Genomic DNA, 21,246 nt, shown 5'->3' with positions numbered 1-21,246 from the left:
AAAGTTGGGTATTCATCCTTTTTGATGGCTGAGTAATATTCCATTCTATATATGGACCACATCTTCTTTATCCATTCATCTGTTGAAGGGCATCTCGGCTCTTTCTACAGTTTGGCTATTGTGGACATTGCTGCTATGAACATTGGGGTGCATATGGTCCTTCTTTTCACTACATCTGTGTCTTTGGGGTAAATACCCAGCAGTGCAATTGCTGGGTCATAGGGTAGCTCTATTTTTAATTTTTTGAGGAACCTCCACATTGTTTTCCAAAGTGGCTATACCAACTTGCATTCCCACCAACAGTGTGAGAGGGTTCCCCTTTCTCCACAACTTCTCCAACATTTGTTGTTTCTTTCCCTGTCCATTCAAAATGAATGTAATTTAAAATGAAGCTGGATCTCAGCTATCCAGAATAGTTGCAAAAGGCCACAGTCTGGTGGGCCTTCCAGCTTTTACAGACCTAGTCAGGGATCATTAACAGGTTCTTTGGCCACGAGAGATGTGACAGATTCAGATGTGAAAGGTTTACAGGTCCTGCCAAGCCCTTCATTGGAACCCTCAGCATAAGGACAACCTGCGCAAATAAAGAATATTGTTGCTTTGGACCCAAAATATGTACACCATGTTACCCTCCTCTCCTTCAGTGTGGCAGCCTGATACCACTCTTGCCTCACACTTTTGAGTCAGGCCTGACTTAGATGGTAAAATGCAGGATCTGTCTCAGGCGCCTGGGTGGCTCAGTCAGTTGGGCATCTGCCTTCGGCTCAGGTCATGATCTCAGGGTCCTGGAATCGAGCCCCGCATCGGGCTCCCTGTTCGGCAGGAAGTCTGCTTCTCTCTCTCTCTCACTCTCCCTCTGTGTGCTCTCTCTCTCACTCTCTCAAATAAATAAATAAAATCTTTGCAAAAAAATAAATAAAAATAAAATGCACGATCTGTCTCTTTATCTTCCTGACAAATGGAAGGCACTATTGGCGTTGATTAGGAAATGGACCAGCTCCTTGTAGAATGCTTTGGTGATGGGAACAGTGAACTCGGAGTAGGAGGGGTGCCCTGTGCAATCTTCACTTCACCTGCCAGAGCCAAAAACCAGGCAGACAAAACACTTTCTTGTGCTGGCCTTGTGTCACTCTACAGCATGTCCACCCCCCACAAAGTGCCCATCCAGCTGTGATGTTCCTCTCGGGCATCTGTCTCTCCCTGCCTTGCCTCCCAGCCCCCAGGGGCTAGCCAGTCCACTCACTTCAAAGTACCGTCAATGCCATCCCACCTTCCATTCTTCTCAGGTCCCAGGTCCACGGTCAGCAATAACTGTGGTACCGTGTGCTCGTTGTGTGGATGTGTGTAGTTCGTCTGTGGGTGGAGGAACCAAAGGAATGAGGTAAAGAGAAATACTTACTTGGCATCATCATTCTCTGTCCTGGTCCACTGTTTGCCTTTGCCTTTGTCTCAAGTTGTCTGTGGCTGCTTCTTGGGCTCAATTCAGATTTTGCAAGTAAAGAATCTGTGCCATTGCGTCACCTTCCAAACTGATAGAACAGTTTGGAGTGCCTGATTGATAGAACAGCGGAGTGCCTCCCTGTGTTGCTTCAAGTGCAGAACTAAAGGGTGGAGGTGCCCCGTGGGGAGTGGATATTCCTGTGTTGGGCTTCCAGATCCAAGCAGAGGCAGGGAGAATGGCTTCCATTCCTTTTTAAAGAGTGGAGCAGAGAGAATGCATAGCTGAAACTTGAGTTTGTAACTGTTCTTCAGTTTGGCTTCTGCAATCACCTTTGTTCTGAAGGCTGAAAACTGGAGACAATTCTACAAGCTCATATGCTTAGGCGAGGATAGATTTTAAGCAAGTTGAGATTTCTGCTGCAGTAGAAGTGATATTTCTGTTCTACCTGGTAGGACATCCCCTGTTTTTTCCTGGGATGACCCTGCTTGAGAAAAAGCGAGCAAGACTGAATTGACTTGGCCATGCTGGGGATCAGAATGAACCTTGATTTTGTCCAAGTGGCAGTGTATCTCCTCTTTCTTCACTTTATGGATTAAATGAGTATGGTGCAGTCACGGCCACTTGGGGGGCCTGTTTTGTACTTGGATGCCATGAGCTTCTCCTTACATCTGTGGGAAAGAGCATGAGAACCTGGATGAATAAAGGATGACCCCAGAGGTCAGCACAGCATTTTGTACCAGTGTCATCAAGGTGGGCTGTTCCAGATGCTGTGGCAGTGTAGGTAGTAAGCACTCATAGGTCCTGCCAACCAGGAACTGTTTTACTGTGGTTAAAATCAGATCTTATTTTTTATTCATTTAAGTAGGCTCCACGCCCAGTGTGGAGCTCAACGTGGGGCTTGAACTTACAACCCTGAGATCAAGACCTGAGTTGAGATCAAGAGTCAGACACAACTGACTGAGCCACCCAGGCGCCCCTAAAATGAGAATTTATTTCATTCACTGGGAACCAGGTACCTAGAGCAATAAAATGCAGTGACTGTCTGAGATATTGGAAGCAAGCTGTATTGAGATTGGATGACTGCCAGTCTCCCCCACCCATGGAAAATTGTCTACCGAATATCTCAGTAGGACCCCAGGAATTTAAAAGCACTAATATTTATATATGTATATCTATCAAGAATTAGGTATTTTGGGGTTAAATACAGTATAAAATTCCTCTTTACCCTTAAAGAATGTTAGCAATAAATAAATTTGTTTGCGAGGCCAAGCAAGACGCTGCTTCATGAGTAGACAGATTTATTTTGTGTATACATAGGAATCTGTATGTTATAAAGTCTGGTTTTGTAGTTCATGTTTAAAAGCTTCCTGTTTGATTGCTGGGAGATTCAAGAAAGTTCAAGTCTATTGTAATTTTAATACTGTCTCTACCTTCATGCTCAAGATCCGTAGAGAGGTTACAGAAGACCCTTTCAGCTTTGATTGTTCATAGCATTTGTAAATAAGGTAGGCCTCTGATTACTTAAGGTTTTGTATAAAATATTCCCTGTACCTTGTTTTTAACTTTTTTTCTTGCTCCCATATTCATAGATGAAGAATTCTTTTTTCTTTTGCTCTAAATTGCATTCATAATCATTTGTTTGTAAAGATAACAGTCTTTATAGAGTAGGCAAACACAGGATGAATGTAATATAAACTTTTATCCTATTTTTCTGCTTCGTTTTTTTATTTTTTACAGTAAGCAAATAAGTATATTCCATTTCCAGGTTTTATTTAGAGATTTCTTTGTGAGTTTTTTGTTTTTTGTGTTTTGTGTTTTTTTTGAGTCACATTGTTAAAATCAGAACTTTCCTGCCTTTTCTTGGTAGGCTTTAAATAACTGACATAATTTTGAAAATTTCTTTTGTTTTTCTTGGTTTTAAATTTAAATCATTGTCTGTTTATTTTGCCCATGGTAGTGTACTAGTCATTCTATATGTTTGTTAGGAAGATTCAGTTTTGGGGGGAGCCTGGGTGGCTCAGTCGTTAAGTGTCTGCCTTCAGCACAGATCATGATCCCAGGGTCCTGGGATCGAGCCCCATATCGGGCTCCCTGCTCGGCGGGAAGCCTGCTTCTCCCTCTCCCACTCCCCCTGCTTGTGTTCCCTCTCTTGCTGTGTCTCTCTGTCAAATAAATACATAAAATCTTTAAAAAAAAAAAAAAAGGAAGATTCAGTTTTTTAAGGTTTTCTTCAAGAAATACCATTTTTTAGATTTTAAGTTCTCATATTTCACCAGTATCCCTATTGAAGATAATCATTAGGTTACTATTTCTGTTGATTTACATTTTTTACTGAAAATTTTATTTACATACATAAACACTAATAATTGAACGTCAAGAGAAAATCTTCGTAAGTGATTTAGATCAAATACTAAATATAAAAAATAATATAGCCATTTTTCTAGCAGTTAACTCGTATTTCAGCTAATTTGCTTAAATAAACAAATAACTTTGCTGAGATTTCCAGGGTATAAATCTGTCATTTGTAATTTCTTTTATTAACATTAGAAAGTTGATATGTTTAATATTCCTGTACTGGAATGAAAGAAGACATTGATTTGAATTAACACGAAATAAATTATAAAGTATCTTTTTAAAACAATCATACTATCTGATTTAATGATTATGAATTTTGAATTTAATAGGTCAGATATGGTTCTTAACAGATGAATTGATAATATCACAATCCACCTTTATAATTAAGTATCAAGGGTCTATTCTTAATCAGCAACTTCTTTAAGGCTGAGTAAACATGATCTTAATTACACTCATAGATAATGCTAAGGGATGTTGATTGTTCCAGTAAGGAAAATAAAATGATGCAGCCTGACCTTAAGAAATTATAAATATGGGAATGTTGACAAATGATAATAAGCAGCAAACCTTTAAGGGAGAGGATTGGTTCCCAAGTTAATATTGCTGAAAGGAATTGAGTTTGGTTTTGAAATGTATTATTTGAATATTGAGAAATGTTCCTTTCAAATATTCTGTGCAAACCCTCAAATAACGTCCACAATACCTAATTTAGAAGTCAGGTGAAAACTTCTCTTTGAAGCGCCTGTTATACCAGGTATATTCTGAATTAAAGAAGACGTTATGATAAACCTTAAATGGTGGTTGAGGGCGGCCTAAATGTAGGAGGACAGAATCACAGTGCCCTGAACCTTATTATAGGTGAATTTGATGAGGTGACCTGCTGGTTTTTACTCCCCCTTTTCTCACTGCTATACTGTTAATAGAGAATGCAGTGCCAGTCTGCACTGAAGGGAAAGTAGATGAAAAGGAGATAATATTCACCTCATCATCAGCCAGTTTCACGTTTATCTTATTCTTCGCTGCTTGTGAGTTACTTTCGAATCCAAGTAGGCATTTTATAACTTGGTCCTGGCAGAAACAGGAAAAAGTAGTTGCCCTTTGCCCAAATGTAGCAGTTTGTTGCTATTGAGTGGGTACCCAGGACAAAAACAGTAGGTAGTGTGCCTTTGGCAAAAGGCTTTCACTATTATTTTAATACCAACTGGAATCTGTTTTTATGATTCCAAGATATTTACCTTAATGAGGAATTTGAATGGAGTATACAGGATGAAAAATGAATCAGTAGTGAAATACATCTTGGGCATCGGCTGTTCTATTGACAAAAGGCACAAATGGGAAATTTGTCTAAATAATTAGATTTTTAATTAGTGCATCATTGTAAGATGAATGTCATTGCGCTTCATTGCATGTAATTTCGTATTAGAAATTTCATGTCAACAGAGATGCTACCTGTGGTTTGCTGATTGGAATCCTTAATTTATCATTTGGGTGTATGGCGTGTCACCTATTTGCAGTCAGGAGCGGAGAGAAGGCATTTGATTATAACTTCACTGGTGGTGAGGAATATTGATGGTGTTATGCTATATGAATACATTATATTTTCTAGTATTCAGGAGGCAGCCACCCCTCAAATATTAGTGAGTGCATATTAACTTGCAAAAATTTAAGCCACAACATGAGCAGATAGGTTGCTGAACCTCTAGTATGTGTTTATGTTGAATATACCTGTACATTACTGGCATTATATTTGCTTTTTAAAACTCTGATTTTGTTTTTCCTTTTGGCAGTTGCCGAACAAGCAACCGGAAAAGCTTGATAGGCAATGGACAGTCACCAGCATTGCCTCGACCACACTCACCTCTCTCTGCTCATGCAGGTAATGACTTACCCTTTCTTGAGTTGTGTTTTACTTCTTTTTGCTGGTTCTTAAAATAATCCAAGCATTTTGAAATTCAGGCATGTCTTTCTAGCTTATCTTGGTTTTCCTTTGTTTTATCAGTACATTGTTCTTTCTGATAAGTTAGCCCAACCCTCATCCTCTCTTTCAGAGTGTTTGGACACTGAAATTGAGAATTTCTTTTTATATGGAATCCTGTTTCAGTTACTTATTTCTCCATTTCTAAATCTGTGAATGATGCAAGACTTGTTTCCATGTTGGATTATTTTTGGGGAATGCAGATGTGTTAGTTCACATGAAGAGGGTCAGTGTTAAGAACTCTAGGGGAGGAAAAATATATTTTTCCTTATGCTTCTAAGTTCTCCAGTGGGAACCTCCTAACCAAAGACAGATTAACAAAAGAAGAGCAAACATTTATTTAATAGAAGATTTCTGTGACACAGGAGCCTTCGTAAGGAAATGAAGACGCAAAGACATGGTTAACCTGAGTATATTAATGCTAGGTTTGATGAAGAGTGAAAAGTTGTGCAAGGACAGGACAGAAATGAGCTAACTCTAGTAAACTGGGGCAAATTGAGCAAGGGCTGTACGTTCACAGTCCTCTGTGTTCCTTGTTTTCAGAAATCAGGACGCTCCTTTCCCCAGGTAACAGGGACGACCCCTCTTACACAAGGACTTGATGATGTGCTTTAGGTGCAGATCTGAAGAACCTTCCTGCACATGCCATTTCTCCTATTTCTTCAGTTTAAAATACTGTTGGTCGGGATGCCGTATTTTGAGGCCACGTGTCTTAACCTCTATCAGAACGATTCAGCATTTATTCTCCCTAAACTTGAACTTACCCATTACTTACATTCCCTATTACAAATAATGCTGCTATGAGCAGTCTAGAATGTGTCTTCTCTAGTATGTGTGCAAGAGTTTATCTCAAGTTTTGCCTGGCAGTGGCAGATATAACTTATTTATTACATCTATAATCGTTATAGGGACAATGAAGATGAAGATATGAGACCTTGGCCTCAAGTACTAATTATAAGGAAGGTATAGCCATATTAGAAAAACTGTGTTGTGTTGGGCGCCTGGGTGGCTCAGTTGGTTAAGCGACTGCCTTCAGCTCAGGTCAGGATCCTGGAGTCCCAGGATCGAGTCCCACATCGGGCTCCCTGCTTGGCAGGGAGTCTGCTTCTCCCTCTGACCCTCCCCCCTCTCATGCTCTCTCTCCCTCTCTCAAATAAATAAATAAATAATCTTAAAAAAAAAAAAAACTGTTGTGAAGATTGCTTTGAATATTGGGGTTTTGTTTTGTTTCTGTTTCCCTTTTTTTTTTTTTTTTAAGTTATATCCATGATGGTACAAGGAAGAGAAGGGTTAATTCCAACCAGGAAAGTATGGGAGAGTTGAAGGAGCCACTTAGTCAGGATGCTGAAAGCCAGGCAAGACTTGGGCTGGTAGAAATGGGGGGAAAGGGGGAATTACCAGTGTGGCTGGAGTGGGGCATGTGTGTTGGGTTGTAAGACAATATGAAGGTGGAAAGAGAGATGAAAGAGAGTATAAGGAATTTTGATTTTGATTACCTTTCAAGGATTTTGAGGAGGATCTGTGTTTTGAGAAGCTGTCTTGAGGATTGTGGAGGATGACGGGTGGGAAAGATGAACGAGTAAGCCCTAAGTCATTGTACTCTGGTAGAAACTCTAACCCTGATGGGCTTTCAGATGATACTCATTTCCTACTTAAAAGCAGGGCTGTGACTCTTTCCTCAAGGGTTGCTTTCAAGTTGAGATTGGGAGTTACCTGTAACATGTTTGGGGAGAAGAAAGGAGAGAAAGAGAGATAGTTGTCCCTTTGGAATGAAATTTTATTTTCCCTTTAGTGATTAAATAAAAGACGGCAAAGCAAAAAAGGTAAACCAAGAATTGATAAAATTCCAATACTAAAGCAAGACCACTGAAGTTCAGAAATGCCATTCCCAGGTAGAACTTAAGAGAAACTCTTGCATATATACACAAGAAGGCATGTTCTAGACTGTTCATAGCTGCACTGTTTGTAATAGCTGAACATCTGAAGCCACCTAAGAAGCTTTCGATGGGAAAACGGGTGAACAAGTTGTGGCATAGTCATCACAGAGCACTGGGCACCCAGAAAGTATTAGAGCCGCACGTGTCCGCACGGATGCAACTCTGAGAGTGTTGGACGGCAGAAGCCAAGTTGCAAAAGAAGATGGCTGACACCATTCATGTAAGGTTAGCGTGAGGCTATAAAGAGAATTTTGTTTAGGGATACACACATATACTCATAAATGTGTATATACATTTCTTTTAAGAGTCTAAAGGAAAACATCATTTTAAAGACCAATTTCATGGTAGTAGTTACCTCTGAAAAGGTGTGAGGGGGATGTCATTGGGGGGTGGGGTGAGCAGTTGGTAATAATGGATTTCCCCAGTTGCTTGATGAGCACCCAGCTATTTCTATTATTACCATTTATACCATGGAGATCTGCATCACATTATCATCAGAACAGTAAAAGGTGACTTGAGGGGCAAGCAAGGCCAAATACCTACTTGGGGGTTGAAATTCTATTTTTTTTTTTTTTTAAGAGTTACAATCTTTTATTTTTTTAGAGGGAGAGAGAGCACGTGCACGTGTGGGCACGTGCACGTGTGGGGCGGGGGGAGGGGCAGAGGGAGAGAGAGAATCTCAGTCGGACTACACGTCCAGCATGGGGCCCGACGTGGGGCGCGATCTCACCACCCTGAGATCATGACTTGAGCTGAAATCAAGAGTTGGACGCTTAACTGACTGAGCCACCCAGACGCCCCTGGAATTTTATCTTTATATTCACCCTGCACAGTGCCCAGCAGTATATACAAGTGCTAAGTGTATCATGAATTTTATTTCTTACGTGTAATTCAGTAGTGATTAAAAACTTCAATCCTGGGGCACCTGGGTGGCTCAGTCGTTAAGCGTCTGCCTTCAGCTCCGGTCATGATCCCAGGGTCCTGGGTTCCAGCCCCACATCGGGCTCCCTGCTCAGCGGGAAGCCTGCTTCTCCCTCTTGCACTCCCCCTGCTTGTGTTCCTGCTCTCACTCTCTCTCTGTGTCAAATAAATAAATATTTTAAAAATTAAAATTAAAACTTCAATCCTACTCCTTTCTGTAGTGTTCTGTAGTAATTGAGCCCTAGTTTATGTGCCTGTTGATGAGTCTTATTGCTGTGATTTTCTTCAGTTCTAATATTGAGAGTAGAGAAAATGTGGTGAAGACTTTAATGATCCTTTTAATTATTTTTCTTTCTCTCCATGTAGACTTAGCTTGAATTCTTTTCTCTTCAAACGTAATTTTAGTATTTAATCAGAGGAGTGGGCGGAGAGAAGCCCGTCTGTCAGATTCTGACAGCATTTTCCCTTCAGTTGAAGAGCCCACAGATTTTTATTCGCTCAGAACCTGTAGAACTCTGTCAGACTTTCTTTGTGAGAAATGGTATTTATCGCAATCTGGTAGTTTCCTATTTACGTATAAGAAGAGAAGGAAAACGTAAATTAAATAAAGACCAGTCCTCCTGTCTTGAGGATGGTGAATGCCTGCGCACTCACCTTGCCTCATCACTTCTTCCTTCCCGTTGCTGTCTTCTGTGTCATGTGTTTGAAGCACAGAACGTCAGTGAGAATTCCTACATGTCTTTACAAAACACAAGAGAAAGAAAAACTACCATTTTTCAGTGCTTTCTGACCCAAAGATAAAGTTAGACTTCCTATTTTTTTTTTTTTTTTAGGTCAGGATTATGTGAATCAGGCCACTCCTCACTGACACATGAATTAATCCCCTGTCAAAAGAATTAGTAGGGATGAGAACATGAGTTGATTTGTGTGGATGTGTCAGTCGTGCTCTAAGGAAAAAGAGAGCCTGGCATAGTGTTCTGGAGCTTATCTCTACAAATAAAATTGTGTTTGTTGAGAGCCAGGGATTCCTAAAAGAGCAGTGAATAGGAGTCCCATTAAAAAAAGAAAGGTAGAAAATCACAGGCCCCTAGTTCCAGGAAGATTCTAAGCATGAAATTTAATCCAGAAGCCCCAAAGGAAAAGACTAGTATATCTCCCGTAACATGAAAATTTCTCTGTAGTAAATAAAATCAAAAGAAAACAAAGTGTGAGAAATGTTTTTATGCCCATACTTGATAAATACCTGATTGCATTAATACATACACAAAGAGCTTGTATAAATTGGAGAAAAATGGGAAAATATGTAAGTGGCCCTTCATAGAAAAAAAATTGAAATGTCCCCCCCAAAATAAGAAATGACTCATTGGAAACATGAGAGAAACGTAAGCCATAATAGAGTATCATTCACCTAGCATACTGTCAAAAATTTTATAAAATTGACAGAACCCAATGACAGCAAGATTGTAGAGAAGGAGGCCCTGCCATACGATAACAGTGTCGATGTGATTGGTGCAACCATTTTGGTTAGGAGTTTGCACTGTTGGTTAAAACTGCAGTTGCATTTACCCTTCAGCCCAGCCAGTTCATCTCTAGGAAATTATCTGGTGAGATTCTCACAAAATAACAGAAAATAACAAGTCCAGCTACTTGTAAATAGCAAATGGAAAGTGAAGTTGTTACCACTTCATCACCTAACGTCATTTAACTGTCCTTCAGGAGGGGACTGGTTTCGTAGAAAATGACTCAGACGTACAATCCAGCACTGCATGGTTGTTACAAAGAGTGAGATAGACTTTCATGTTCTGATATTAGATTGATGCCCAAGATAGATAGTTAAGTGAAAAAATACATGGTGTAATTTTGTATATATATATGTGTGTGTGTGTTTTAGACTACATATATGCATATAGGCACACTTGTATATCATGCATAGTCATAGGAAATTTTTGGAAGGAGAAAGGAGAAACTTAGCATTAGTAATCTTTGGGGAATAGGAAGGTAGGGAAATTAGCATATAGTGGTTTTATAATAAAATAAGGCTCTAAAACTAAACCCAATAAAGAAAACAAAACCATACCCACCTTAGTTTTCTCTTGTTGTGTAATAAATTACCAAAGATTTAGTAGCTTAAAACAGTATCCGTATATTAATTTTATGCTTCTGTGGGGCATAAGTTCAGGTACGCTTGACTTGCTTGAGCTCAGGGGGTTTTCAAGGTACTGTAAGGCCAAAATCAAAGAAAGGTGGAAAATCGTAAGTTCCTAGTTCCCAAGGAACCCTCACCTAGTGTTTCTGCTTAGAATATCGTAAGTCCAAAATCAGAGTGTCCGTTGGGCTGGGCTCTTATCTGGAGACAAGGAAAGAATCTCCTTCCAAGCTCATGCAGGTTGTGAACAGATTCAGATCCCTGTGGGTGTAGGAATGCGATCCCTGTCTCATCTTGACCATCGGCCGGAGGCTGCTTTCATCCTCTGGAGGCTGCGGTCCTCTACCTGCAAGCCTCCAGTGGCGTACCCAGTCGTTCTCATGCTTCAGATCTCTAGCTTCGCCTGCCGTCAGCCAGAGCACATTTTTTCTTTGAAAAGGCTTATCTGATTGGGTAGTGACTCCGGGCTTTTTAAGTTCTAAGAGCACATGTTTCCCCCTTCCAAAATACCTAACCATTTGTGTCTTCAGAAGTTGTTTTTACTGGGAATTTGCAGGTGACTGCTGAGATTCATTTAGATGAAAAGGAGTCTCACGTTCCTATCGGACAGTGCTAGGAATTATTCCAGACAGGAAATATCCCTAACGTTAGGTTAGTATGTTGTTGGAAAAAGTTTCATAAATTATTGTCTGAAGGGTGAGTCACCACCTTATTTGCTGCTGCGCTGTTCACCGAGCCCTTCTTCAAAGCTACAACTGAACTAAAGGGGGCCCAGAGAGGCAGAAATAATCTGAGAACTGGAGAGCTTCTATTCCATGTAGAAACCTACAACACACAGAACAGCACTGGGATAGGCGCAGGGGGGCTGGGCAGCACAACGGAACATCTCACATCCTGCTCGTGTGACGGAGTCCCTGTGGACATTGTGGTGCACGTTTCATCATCTTCCTTCTTCCCCGCCTCCCGGGGGCCAGGAAGTGTGGGCGTAACAACCCGGTGCACAGATTAAGGGAGAAACTATGAGATACCATGGGTACTTTTTCAGTAAGGCTTTTCTTATTTCAGAAAATGGTGAGGACCTTCCTCTTTGGGACTTGTTTTGGAGTCCTTTTTTGAGCCCCACGTGAGAAGTGGTGTCATCACTTTACAATGTGCATTTGCGCTGTATCCATGTTCTCATTCATCGGACGGGACACTGAATTGGATGGGGGCACACGCAGTGGTTTCTGCAGACAGGCATTGCTGATGCAAAGAATTGGAAGTTAATAGGCTGGCAATGAGATAGAGACAGGGAAAAAGGTAAACCCTGGGGAGGAGAGTTCAAGAAGATAGTCTGGGGTAGAACATGGGAGCAAGCATTCCAGGGTGCCAGAGATGTCTCTGAGAGCATCCCTGATGTTGGTGGGGAACTTCGTCTCTATACACTGTGTGGAGAATGGGAACTCTAAGCTTGGAAGATGTGTAGCTGGGCAATAAGGGATTTAGTAAAACCTGAAATTTGAGCCCTGGGTGCCAACCAAGTCCTTAATTGGCTTACCAACATCCACATGACTCTGTGCCATTTTAAAGAAGTGGTAAAATCTCCTAAGAAATTTGACAGGCCACGTGTCCATGACTCTGATCTTTCAGGCTGGTATGGTTAAAAAATAAAGTGTGATATTCTAACAGTGAAAACTCATAGTTTGAAGAAAATAGGAGAAATGATATGGAAAATAGGAATCTCCTGTAAAGTTACACAACCCCCTGCTAACATTTTATTGTATTTCTTGTCTTTTTTTCCTATATATGTGTGCACTTGTATGTCCGTACATGTATACGTGTGATGGCAATGAGTCTGTTGAAGTTTCTGTTTTAGTGCACCCTTGCCCAGTGCTCATGGTATGAAGTTTTAGGTTCCATCAATATAAGCCAAAAAGAATATCATAGCATTTTTTCAATTTTATTGAGATATAGTTGACATAGAACATTGTATTATTTTCAGTTGTACAACATAATGATTTGATATTTATATACACTAGGAAATAAGTTTAGTAAACATCCATCACCTCATGTAGGTGGCATGCTTTTTTTAAGATTTTATTTATTTATTTGAGGGAGAGAAAGCACAAGCAGAGTGAGGGGCAGAGGGAGAAGCAGACTCGCCGCTGAGCACAGAGCCCAACGTGGGGCTTGATCCCAGGACCTTGGGCTCATGACCTGAGCCGAAGGCAGACGCTTAACCGACTGAACCTCCCCAGGTGCCCCTAGGTGATACATTTTTTTTCTTATGATGAGAACTTTTAGGATTTACTCTTTTAGCAACTTTAGATATATAATACAGTATTGTACAGCAAGGTGACTTTAGTTAACATTGTATTCTGGAACTTATCTTACAGTTGGCAGATGGACCTTTTGTATTTTTCTGATTTATTTCACTTAGCATAATCTCCTCATGATCCATCCATGTTGTTGCACACACCCAGAATTTCCTTCTTTTTTTATGGCTGATTAGTACTCCTGTATTTATATATACACCACATTTTCTTTATATATTTGTCTCTTGATGAACACTTAGGTTGTTTCGGTGTCTTAGCTATTATAAATAATGCTGCAGTGAACATGGACTGCACATATCTTCTTGGTGACTTTGTTTCCTGCAGATAGACACCCAGAAGTGGAATTGATAGATCATAAACTATTTCTAGTTTTAACTTTTGGAGGACCTTCCATCCTGTTCTCCATAATGGCTGCACCAGTTTGCATTCCCACCCACAGTGCACATGGGTTCCCTTTTCTCCACATCCTCACCCATACTGACTCTCTCTTTTTGATAATGGCCATTCTAACATGTGTGAGGTGAATATCTTCGTATTTTTAATGAGTGTGTTCTATTAATTTTTTTGTCATATCACTGATAGTCACTCCTGATTTGCTATTTGACTTTTTTTTTATTAGTGCTTTGGTAACGTAAAGGTTTTTTTTCTTATTTTTAATTTTTCTGTGGTCCAGTCTGTCTTTTTCCTTCTGATTTCTTCCACTTTTGTTGTCCTTGTGCCTAGTTGCTGTAAAGTGTCATTTTTTTATTTAAAAGATTTTATTTATTTGAGAGAGAGAATGAGAGAGTGAGAGAGAGAGCATGAGAGGGGGGAGGGTCAGAGGGAGAAGCAGACTCCCTGCCGAGCAGGGAGCCCGATGCGGGACTCGATCCCGGGACTCTAGGATCATGACCTGAGCCGAAGGCGGTCGCTTAACCAACTGAGCCACCCAGGCGCCCTTTATTTATTTATTCTTATTATTTTTTAAGATTTTATTTATTTTGAGAGAGAGAATGAGAGAGTGAGAGAGAGAGCACGAGAGGGGGGAGGGTCAGAGGGAGAAGCATACTCCCCGCTGAGCAGGGAGACCGATGCGGGGCTCTATCCTGGGACTCCATCCCGAGACTCCAGGATCAAGACCTGGGCCAAAGGCAGTTGCTTAGCCAACTGAGCCACCCAGGTGCCTCGCATTTTTTTTTTAAACAAGGTTGATCTTGCTCTAAAAATTGTCTGCTCTGACCTCACTGTTTCTCCTGCTTGACAAATTTAGTATCAGTCACATGTTTCTTTACCTTCTCATACTCTTTGTCTGTTGTATAGGGTGATGGTTTTCCCAAGCAGTGAGTGAGTGTTTGAGCAACAGGAGCTTTTCTGAATTCACTTAGGTATTTCTTCTCTGATATTTGTGGTACCAGGTTTGTATATTGCACACAGACAGAGGGAAAGCTGTTACTTGTGAATTTTAGCTTACTGGTGGGAACGACTTAGAGATTAGTGATCTTTAGGTATCGGTGAAAAATTTCTTCTTAGATAAGGTGAGACTAGGGACATAGCCCTGAGTGTGATAGTATGTCTGTTCCATTTATTTTGTTACTGTCATTCAAAAGCCTTCAGCAGGTTTCCCATACTTGAAATGATATTTGCTGAATTGTTTAGGTTGGCTTTGTCGGTCTTTAGTAAATTTTCATTCAGCAAGGCATCCGCCTCCTTTGGCCCTATAGACATGATGGTACAAGACAAATGGTTCCCTTGCTTCTTTGTATTTGGGGAATAGGACAGAGCAAGATTATGTGCCCAGAGAGTCATAACAAATTGATTGTGAGCTCTAATGAAAATTGTTTCATGATGCCCCATATAACCACTCTTTCTTTAAAATGGTAGAAACTTTGTTTTTTGGTTTTTTTTACTCAAGAGGAATCTCTGATAGGTCACTCATTGTCTTTTTTCCTAATTATAAGCAAATCTTAATCGTACCAACTTAAACTTGTAAAACCTTGTGTTCAGTCCGGAGCGTCTGGTGTCCTCAGAATTTCATTTTATGGAGCTTAAAATCAGGAAATCTTATGGATAAACTTAGTCAAGAGAAACATCACCTTGGAATCATCTGGTTTGATTAAAATCTTCAAAGGGCCCAAGACCAGATTTCCTAATCTAGTGTGTTTGTCCAAGCTATATAATTTCACAATGCATCTATTCTGTGACTTCAAGTATTTCACAAATCAGTTTCTCTGAATTATAGAGAGTACTACCTTTCTTATTCCATGCTGCATTCAGAGTTTTATAATTCTTAGCCTTTGTGTAATTGTCAATTGTTGACTTGAGTAATGACACATACTGCCCTTCCTGCTTAAGGAAAAGTATGATAAAATCAGGTGGGCTGACGTCAGTCACTGTATTTTCCTAGTTTTGTCTATTGCTTGGTGTTGAATCACTAATTGGGGGTATATACCAGCATCATTAATATTTCTTGATTCCTTCATGCAGATCATCTGCCCTGTGACTTGAGTTTGTCATTTCGGTCCTTGGAGAAGACTGTAATATGTATATGTCATCTTTTCCTAGTATTTAACAATTGACATCTTCCTTGTATCCCTAAACTCTAAATGTAGAATTTAATCTAAATGGCCTTTGATTTAGCTTTTTATTTTCTCCTTCAATTATAAATTGAAGCTTTGGGGAAGCTGCCTTTTAAATTTATTTTAAACCTCCCCTGTTGTTAACAAAAGTGGTATTAGTTTTTTGTGGGGTTTTGTTTTTTGTTTTTTTAATAGAACACGGCAGCCACTCAGGAAGGTTTGACTCCTTCATCCATTGGGGATGGCTCTTCATTTTTTTAATCGAAATTTTACAACTGTTTTGTGTTTATGCATTAAGTGGATTTTCTTTGGCTTGGTTTAGTTGCTAAAGTACTAGTTGGATCTTAATTACCTGTTTTTCAAGTTAGAATTGACAGTATTTAGTGGTATGTTCACTGTGGGGTGAGAGAGAATTGATCAAAGATGGTGTGCAGGTGTCTTGCTGAGGGTATAGATGAACAGAAGGGGCATTTCCCAAGATGGAGGGGGCAGAAAGAACAGATCTGAGGTAATGCCAAAGAGTTCACTTTGCTGCATACTGGGGTTAAGATGCCTATGATACATTTAAGTGACCTGAACAAACAATTTTTTTATGGGTCTGAAACTCAGAGGTTGAGTCTGTACCGGTGATAGCAGTTTGGAAGCCATTCATTCATTAGTGGTATTTAAAACCTTGGGAGAGACTGAAATCAGTGAGGGCGAGAGTTCTGGAGTGAAAAGAAGACCCAACCCAACGAGGTGGGGGTGCTGAGTCTACAATGCCAGCATTTAAAGGTTCTGAGAGGACAAGTCACCTTGGAAACTGAGAGGCAGCAACCGGAGAGGCAGGAGGGAAAGAGGAGAATGTACTATCTCAGAATTTAAGAGAAGACAGAGCGCCCAGAAAGAGGGAGTGGTTAAGTTTTAATAGCAAGTCCTCAGTCTCTACCAGGCACTTAAACAAATATTTGTTCAAAGAATAAATAACTTCATAAAGAAATGCACAGAGCTTCATTTAATCTGATGACCAAAAATTCAGCATACTCTCCAGATCAAAGATTTGTTTCCCCCACAAAGAGAAAGTCCTCTGAAATATCTACTTACGTAGAAAGCCCCACAGATTTGAGTGCCTTATCTTAGTAACTTTATTTTGAAAGTAGTTTCGGAAAATCTTTCATTTACGTCCATGATATAATCTGTTTCAGCCATTGCTAATAGCTGAGAGGGTGCCCTACCACCTCCCAAATCCACAGATCAGTCAAACAAGGCAGTGTTTCACTGAAATGAAGGAAATCTGAACCATAGAATCTAGACATTGTAAATTCTTGAAGTTATTTTTGCTGTGAGAAAAGAGAGTTTTGCAAATTTTAGAAGAGCGGATTCTTGAGAAACAAAAGTCTCAAAACAGCCTATTTTCTTAGAAGTTATTGAGGTAGAAAAAATCTTTTTAATTTCATATTTTATAAATACTACAATTAGAAATTAAAGTAATTGAGTTATCAACAGTGTTTACCTTTGTATTAGACGTTTTAGATTTAAATCTCAGACTGTGATAATTACATATTTCACTACTTGAAAATAGATAAATGACATGTGTTATTAGGTCTTCTAAATGTCTGGAAGTTTATGTATTCACATTGGCTAAAAAGATTCTTTTTTATCTACGTGTTGAAAAAGAAGAGATTGCCTTATGTTTAGGGTTGCTTTTGTGTTCATTGGGGTGGTAAATAAATGATCACCTAGAACATAAAAAGGTTAAAAGGTGCATTTAAAATCCTTGCTTGAATCCCTGCTCTCCTCATCCTCAAGGTTTTCAGAACTTGACGGTCTCAGACTGGACAGCTTTGGTGATTGTCACAGTGACTTGGGTTTTTCTTGTACTATGGTGCTTCGGGCACACTTTACACCAGTGTACCCCCAAATGATCTCTGAGCTTCAGTTAGAAATCCCTAGTTTTGTGTATGTACAGATTGTCTTCTTCAGCCCATTAGCTGCCGAGAGTGTCTGGATTTGCATCACAGAAAAATACCTTGTTCTGTAGAGACAAAAGGACTTGAGACCGGGGTCCCATTAGTATGGGATCAGCCAGCTGTCTGCATTCAGTGCCACCGCCCTTGGTGGAAGGCAAGATGATCAACATAAGCTTAGTGGCTTGTACCTATCGGGCAACCTTAAATAAGGGAGGTTTATAAATCTGTATTTTAAATTCAAGTACCTCTGCTAAAGAGCATTTTCTTAAACCTGCTTAGTAATGCCATCTCTGTCTTTGAACTGACTGACTCCGGCATAATTACAATTTCAGCTTTAATGATGCTTTAATGCACATTTTTTGTATTTGTTACAGCAGTGTGTGAGTACTTCTCCAGAAAGCCAGGCAAATTGCAGGCTTTTCAAGTTCTAAGCCTTTATGGTAGGGGTAACAGTGGGTAATTATAGAGCTTGTCATGAAATGTTAAGGTATATGTATACTGTGGCAACCATCACAAGTTTAGAGAGTTCAGCTGTGGGGCAGTCTTGCATTGGAGTTGGTAGCAGATTTGGCATCCCCACACTCGGGAAGAGAGAGGTGGAAAAAATGTAGAAGAGCATACATACAAGCAAAGTCATACAGTTTTAGGGAAAGGAGATGATCTTTGCTTTAAAAAAAAGAAATATTTTACGTTTTTTAAGAATGTCTTTAAAACCCCTTTTTTTCCTATTTACAAAAGCTGTGCATGTTTGTTGTAGAAAATTTGGAAAATACAAGAAAGTATAAAGAAGAATACAAAAATCATCTGTGTTCTTATCCACCACTCAGAATTAACTACTTAACATTTGGGTATTTGTCTAAATATGTTTAGTTTATATATGCACATCTATTATAATATTTATGACACTTGTGTATACATAAATTTGTGCATAAAATATAAATTTTTATATATACACATAATTTGTCTATACTGTATGTGACCTTTGGGATCATAGATACAATTTTGTATCTAGATCATTTTTCTTTCTTTGAGATTTTTACGTATCATTAAATGTCTTTTTTTTTTTTTTTTCAAATACTTGTTTCAAAAAGTCCGGAATACTCCATTCCGTGAATATGCCATAGTTGCCTTCCCCTAATGAATATTTTGGCTGTTTTCCCATTTTTTTGTTCTTATAAGTAATGTCGTGGTGAATAACATTACACATCAATCTTTGTGATCAGCTCTGATTAGTTTCTCAGCCTAATCTGGGAGGGTACTCTTTAAAGTGCTGGCCTTCTATTGTCTTGTATTTGTGTTGCCCGGCCATTCGTTATTGTCTGCTGTAGCTTTTTGAGGCCCTAGAGTCAGAGATTGTGTCCACGGGAAATGCTCTTTAATGCTTGCTGCAAATGGCATTTATTAAGCATTGGGAATGTGTTGTGTAGGCACCAAAATAACTTTATACGTATCTAAGTACATCTCGAATGTGTTCTCTCTAGGTAAAACAATAGCTAGTTCTGCTGAACTTCCAGGAACTCTGTCCCCAGTGACATCATGGTGACCTGGTAAAGTTAGTGAAGTCAATGAAGGAGGAATTGTAGCACAAAGCTGCCGAGCTAGTCACACTTCACTCTGTGTCCCCGCTTTCCCAGACACTCTTGAAGACTTAGACTCTAGTGTAGAAACCTCCAGCTGCTATGTCACCCTGATCCTGCCACCGAACCCTTTTAATTTTGAGATCTTTAACAAAACCGATGAAGGATTAAATGGTGTGTGTAATAAACACTGTACCTTGGGGTTAAGATCAGGATTTTAGCTCATCTGTACCATGGATCAGCGCTGCTCCCTTGGGCAAATCACTCTCCTTATCTCAACTTCCTTATATATAAAAATGTAAATAATAGAGCCTGCCCTTGCCACCTCATATGATTGCTTAAATGTGACTATATTTGCGGTATTATAAAGTGCCACAGTAGTGCAAGGTTTTCAGAAACTATTAAGGTATTTTTATGACCAATCTGAATTCATAAGATTGTTAAAATGATAGGATACCATGGTGTGTAAATACAGAGCAAATTCGAACACAGGCTTGTTGCAGTCTTCAGGCGGGCTGCTGACAGTGGAATGTGGCATCCTTGTAATGGTCCCCATTGCAATACATGTGTCATAGTCTGTGATGTTTCCTTTCGGCATTCCAGCCTTTGAGGTCCCTCAACTGTGTACTTAGTCTGGTTTAGAGCTGATTTGGGAAATGAACGGCACTTCTTTTAAAGGCGAATTCCAGGGGCACCTGGGTGGTGCAGTCAGTTAGGTGGCTGACTCTTGGTTTCAACTCAGGTCGTGATCTCAGGGTCCTGAGCTTGAGCTCCAGGTCAGCTTAGCGCAGAGTCGGCTTGGGATTCTCTCTCTCTCTCCCTCCCCCACCCCACGCTCACACGCACACTCCCTCTCTCTCTCTCTCATCCATCAATCTTTAAAAGATTAACAATATAAAATAAAAGGTCAATTCCAGTGGACCAGAACCACAGCAGTTCCAGAGGGCCTGCCTCAGGGATAGGGAGTGGGAAGGGTTATTTAATTATTTAGGAGTGGGGTTCACAGCCCCCTACCTCACCTTTGCTTCAACCGGAAAAGATTAACCTTTGTCACATTTTGGGCTGGAGAGTCATCTTTTGCCTGAGCAGAAGAGTTAGTGTGTATACATGTATGTACACACAAATGCATGTTTAAAAACCGTTCTAGGAAACTGAGACCCAGTGCAGCCAAGTGTTCGAGATCACGTGGCTTGTTGGTATCAGAGCTAGGTCTGGCACCTGGTTTCCCAGTTACTGCCTCTGGCACCCTTCCCAGCAGGACCCTTAGACCCTGAAGATGTCTTTTGGAGGGATCGGGGAAGACCGGGAACACCCCAGAGTTAGCTTGGATTCATTTTTCTCTCCTTGCCCTGACGCAGGGTCTCGCTCGGTGGTTTTCTTCATTTATGTTTCTTCTGTACTACTCTCTGAAAGAGCTTGGGTCTCCCACCTGAAGTGGGGTGCGGGAGCTCACTTTTCATAGGTAAACACATAGATTTATAGGCATCTTGTTAATATAGTTACCGTGTATGGTGTGTTTTGAGGATAGAGAACAATTTCAGATTATATTAGGAATGAATTAAGTTGCTTTCATACATTAAAAGAGTAACTGTTGGTCAGGAGATGAGCTTGTCAGCAATATACTAACAAGACCCCGCATGACTAAACCCAGTGAAGGAGGGTCAGCAGGAAATCACACCTACCTAGTAAACAAGTGGGCTGAGAGAGGGAAAGTTTCGTTTTTATAAAAACTATGCATCCCCTAATTATATACTGCTGCTGACTCTCCTGTCAACATCCCCCTTTTTGGTGCAGAATCTCCAATACAGGTACACCTGAAAATTTTCCCCCAAAGCATAAATATCCCAGACTGGTCCATCTATTATGGTCTCGGTTGTCAGTGAATGAAAAAGCGGCATTTAATTACATGCACCTTTTTTCAGTAGATATAAAGAAGTTATATTTCAGATTAATTTTCTTTTAGTTCTGTGGTGGTTTGCTATTAATCATGGATGACTTTGAACAGTTCTCTTATCTTCACTTGGCTTTAATTTCCTTTTCTGTTAAAGGTGGAGATTGGATTATATATATTTAGT

At 40.0% G+C, this 21,246-nt stretch overlaps 1 protein-coding gene across 13 annotated transcripts in view; it reads left to right on the top strand.

Moving 5' to 3' along the window:
- MAST4 (microtubule associated serine/threonine kinase family member 4) overlaps positions 1-21,246 on the top strand; it is a 519,579-nt gene that overhangs the window by 398,301 nt on the left and 100,032 nt on the right. For all 13 annotated transcript variants that reach the window (XM_081825660.1, XM_081825659.1, XM_081825658.1 and 10 more), the window contains one exon: positions 5,584-5,672. In XM_081825660.1, coding sequence (XP_081681786.1) covers positions 5,584-5,672 — 89 coding nt within the window. The remainder of the gene's footprint in view (positions 1-5,583; positions 5,673-21,246) is intronic.

This window comes from Leptonychotes weddellii, chromosome 7, assembly GCF_054177405.1.
Source record: "Leptonychotes weddellii isolate Sample4059 chromosome 7, ASM5417740v2, whole genome shotgun sequence".
In the NCBI taxonomy this organism is placed as follows: domain Eukaryota; kingdom Metazoa; phylum Chordata; class Mammalia; order Carnivora; family Phocidae; genus Leptonychotes; species Leptonychotes weddellii.
Note: the sequence above shows the minus strand (reverse complement) of the source record. Positions and strands in the feature narration are given on the sequence as shown.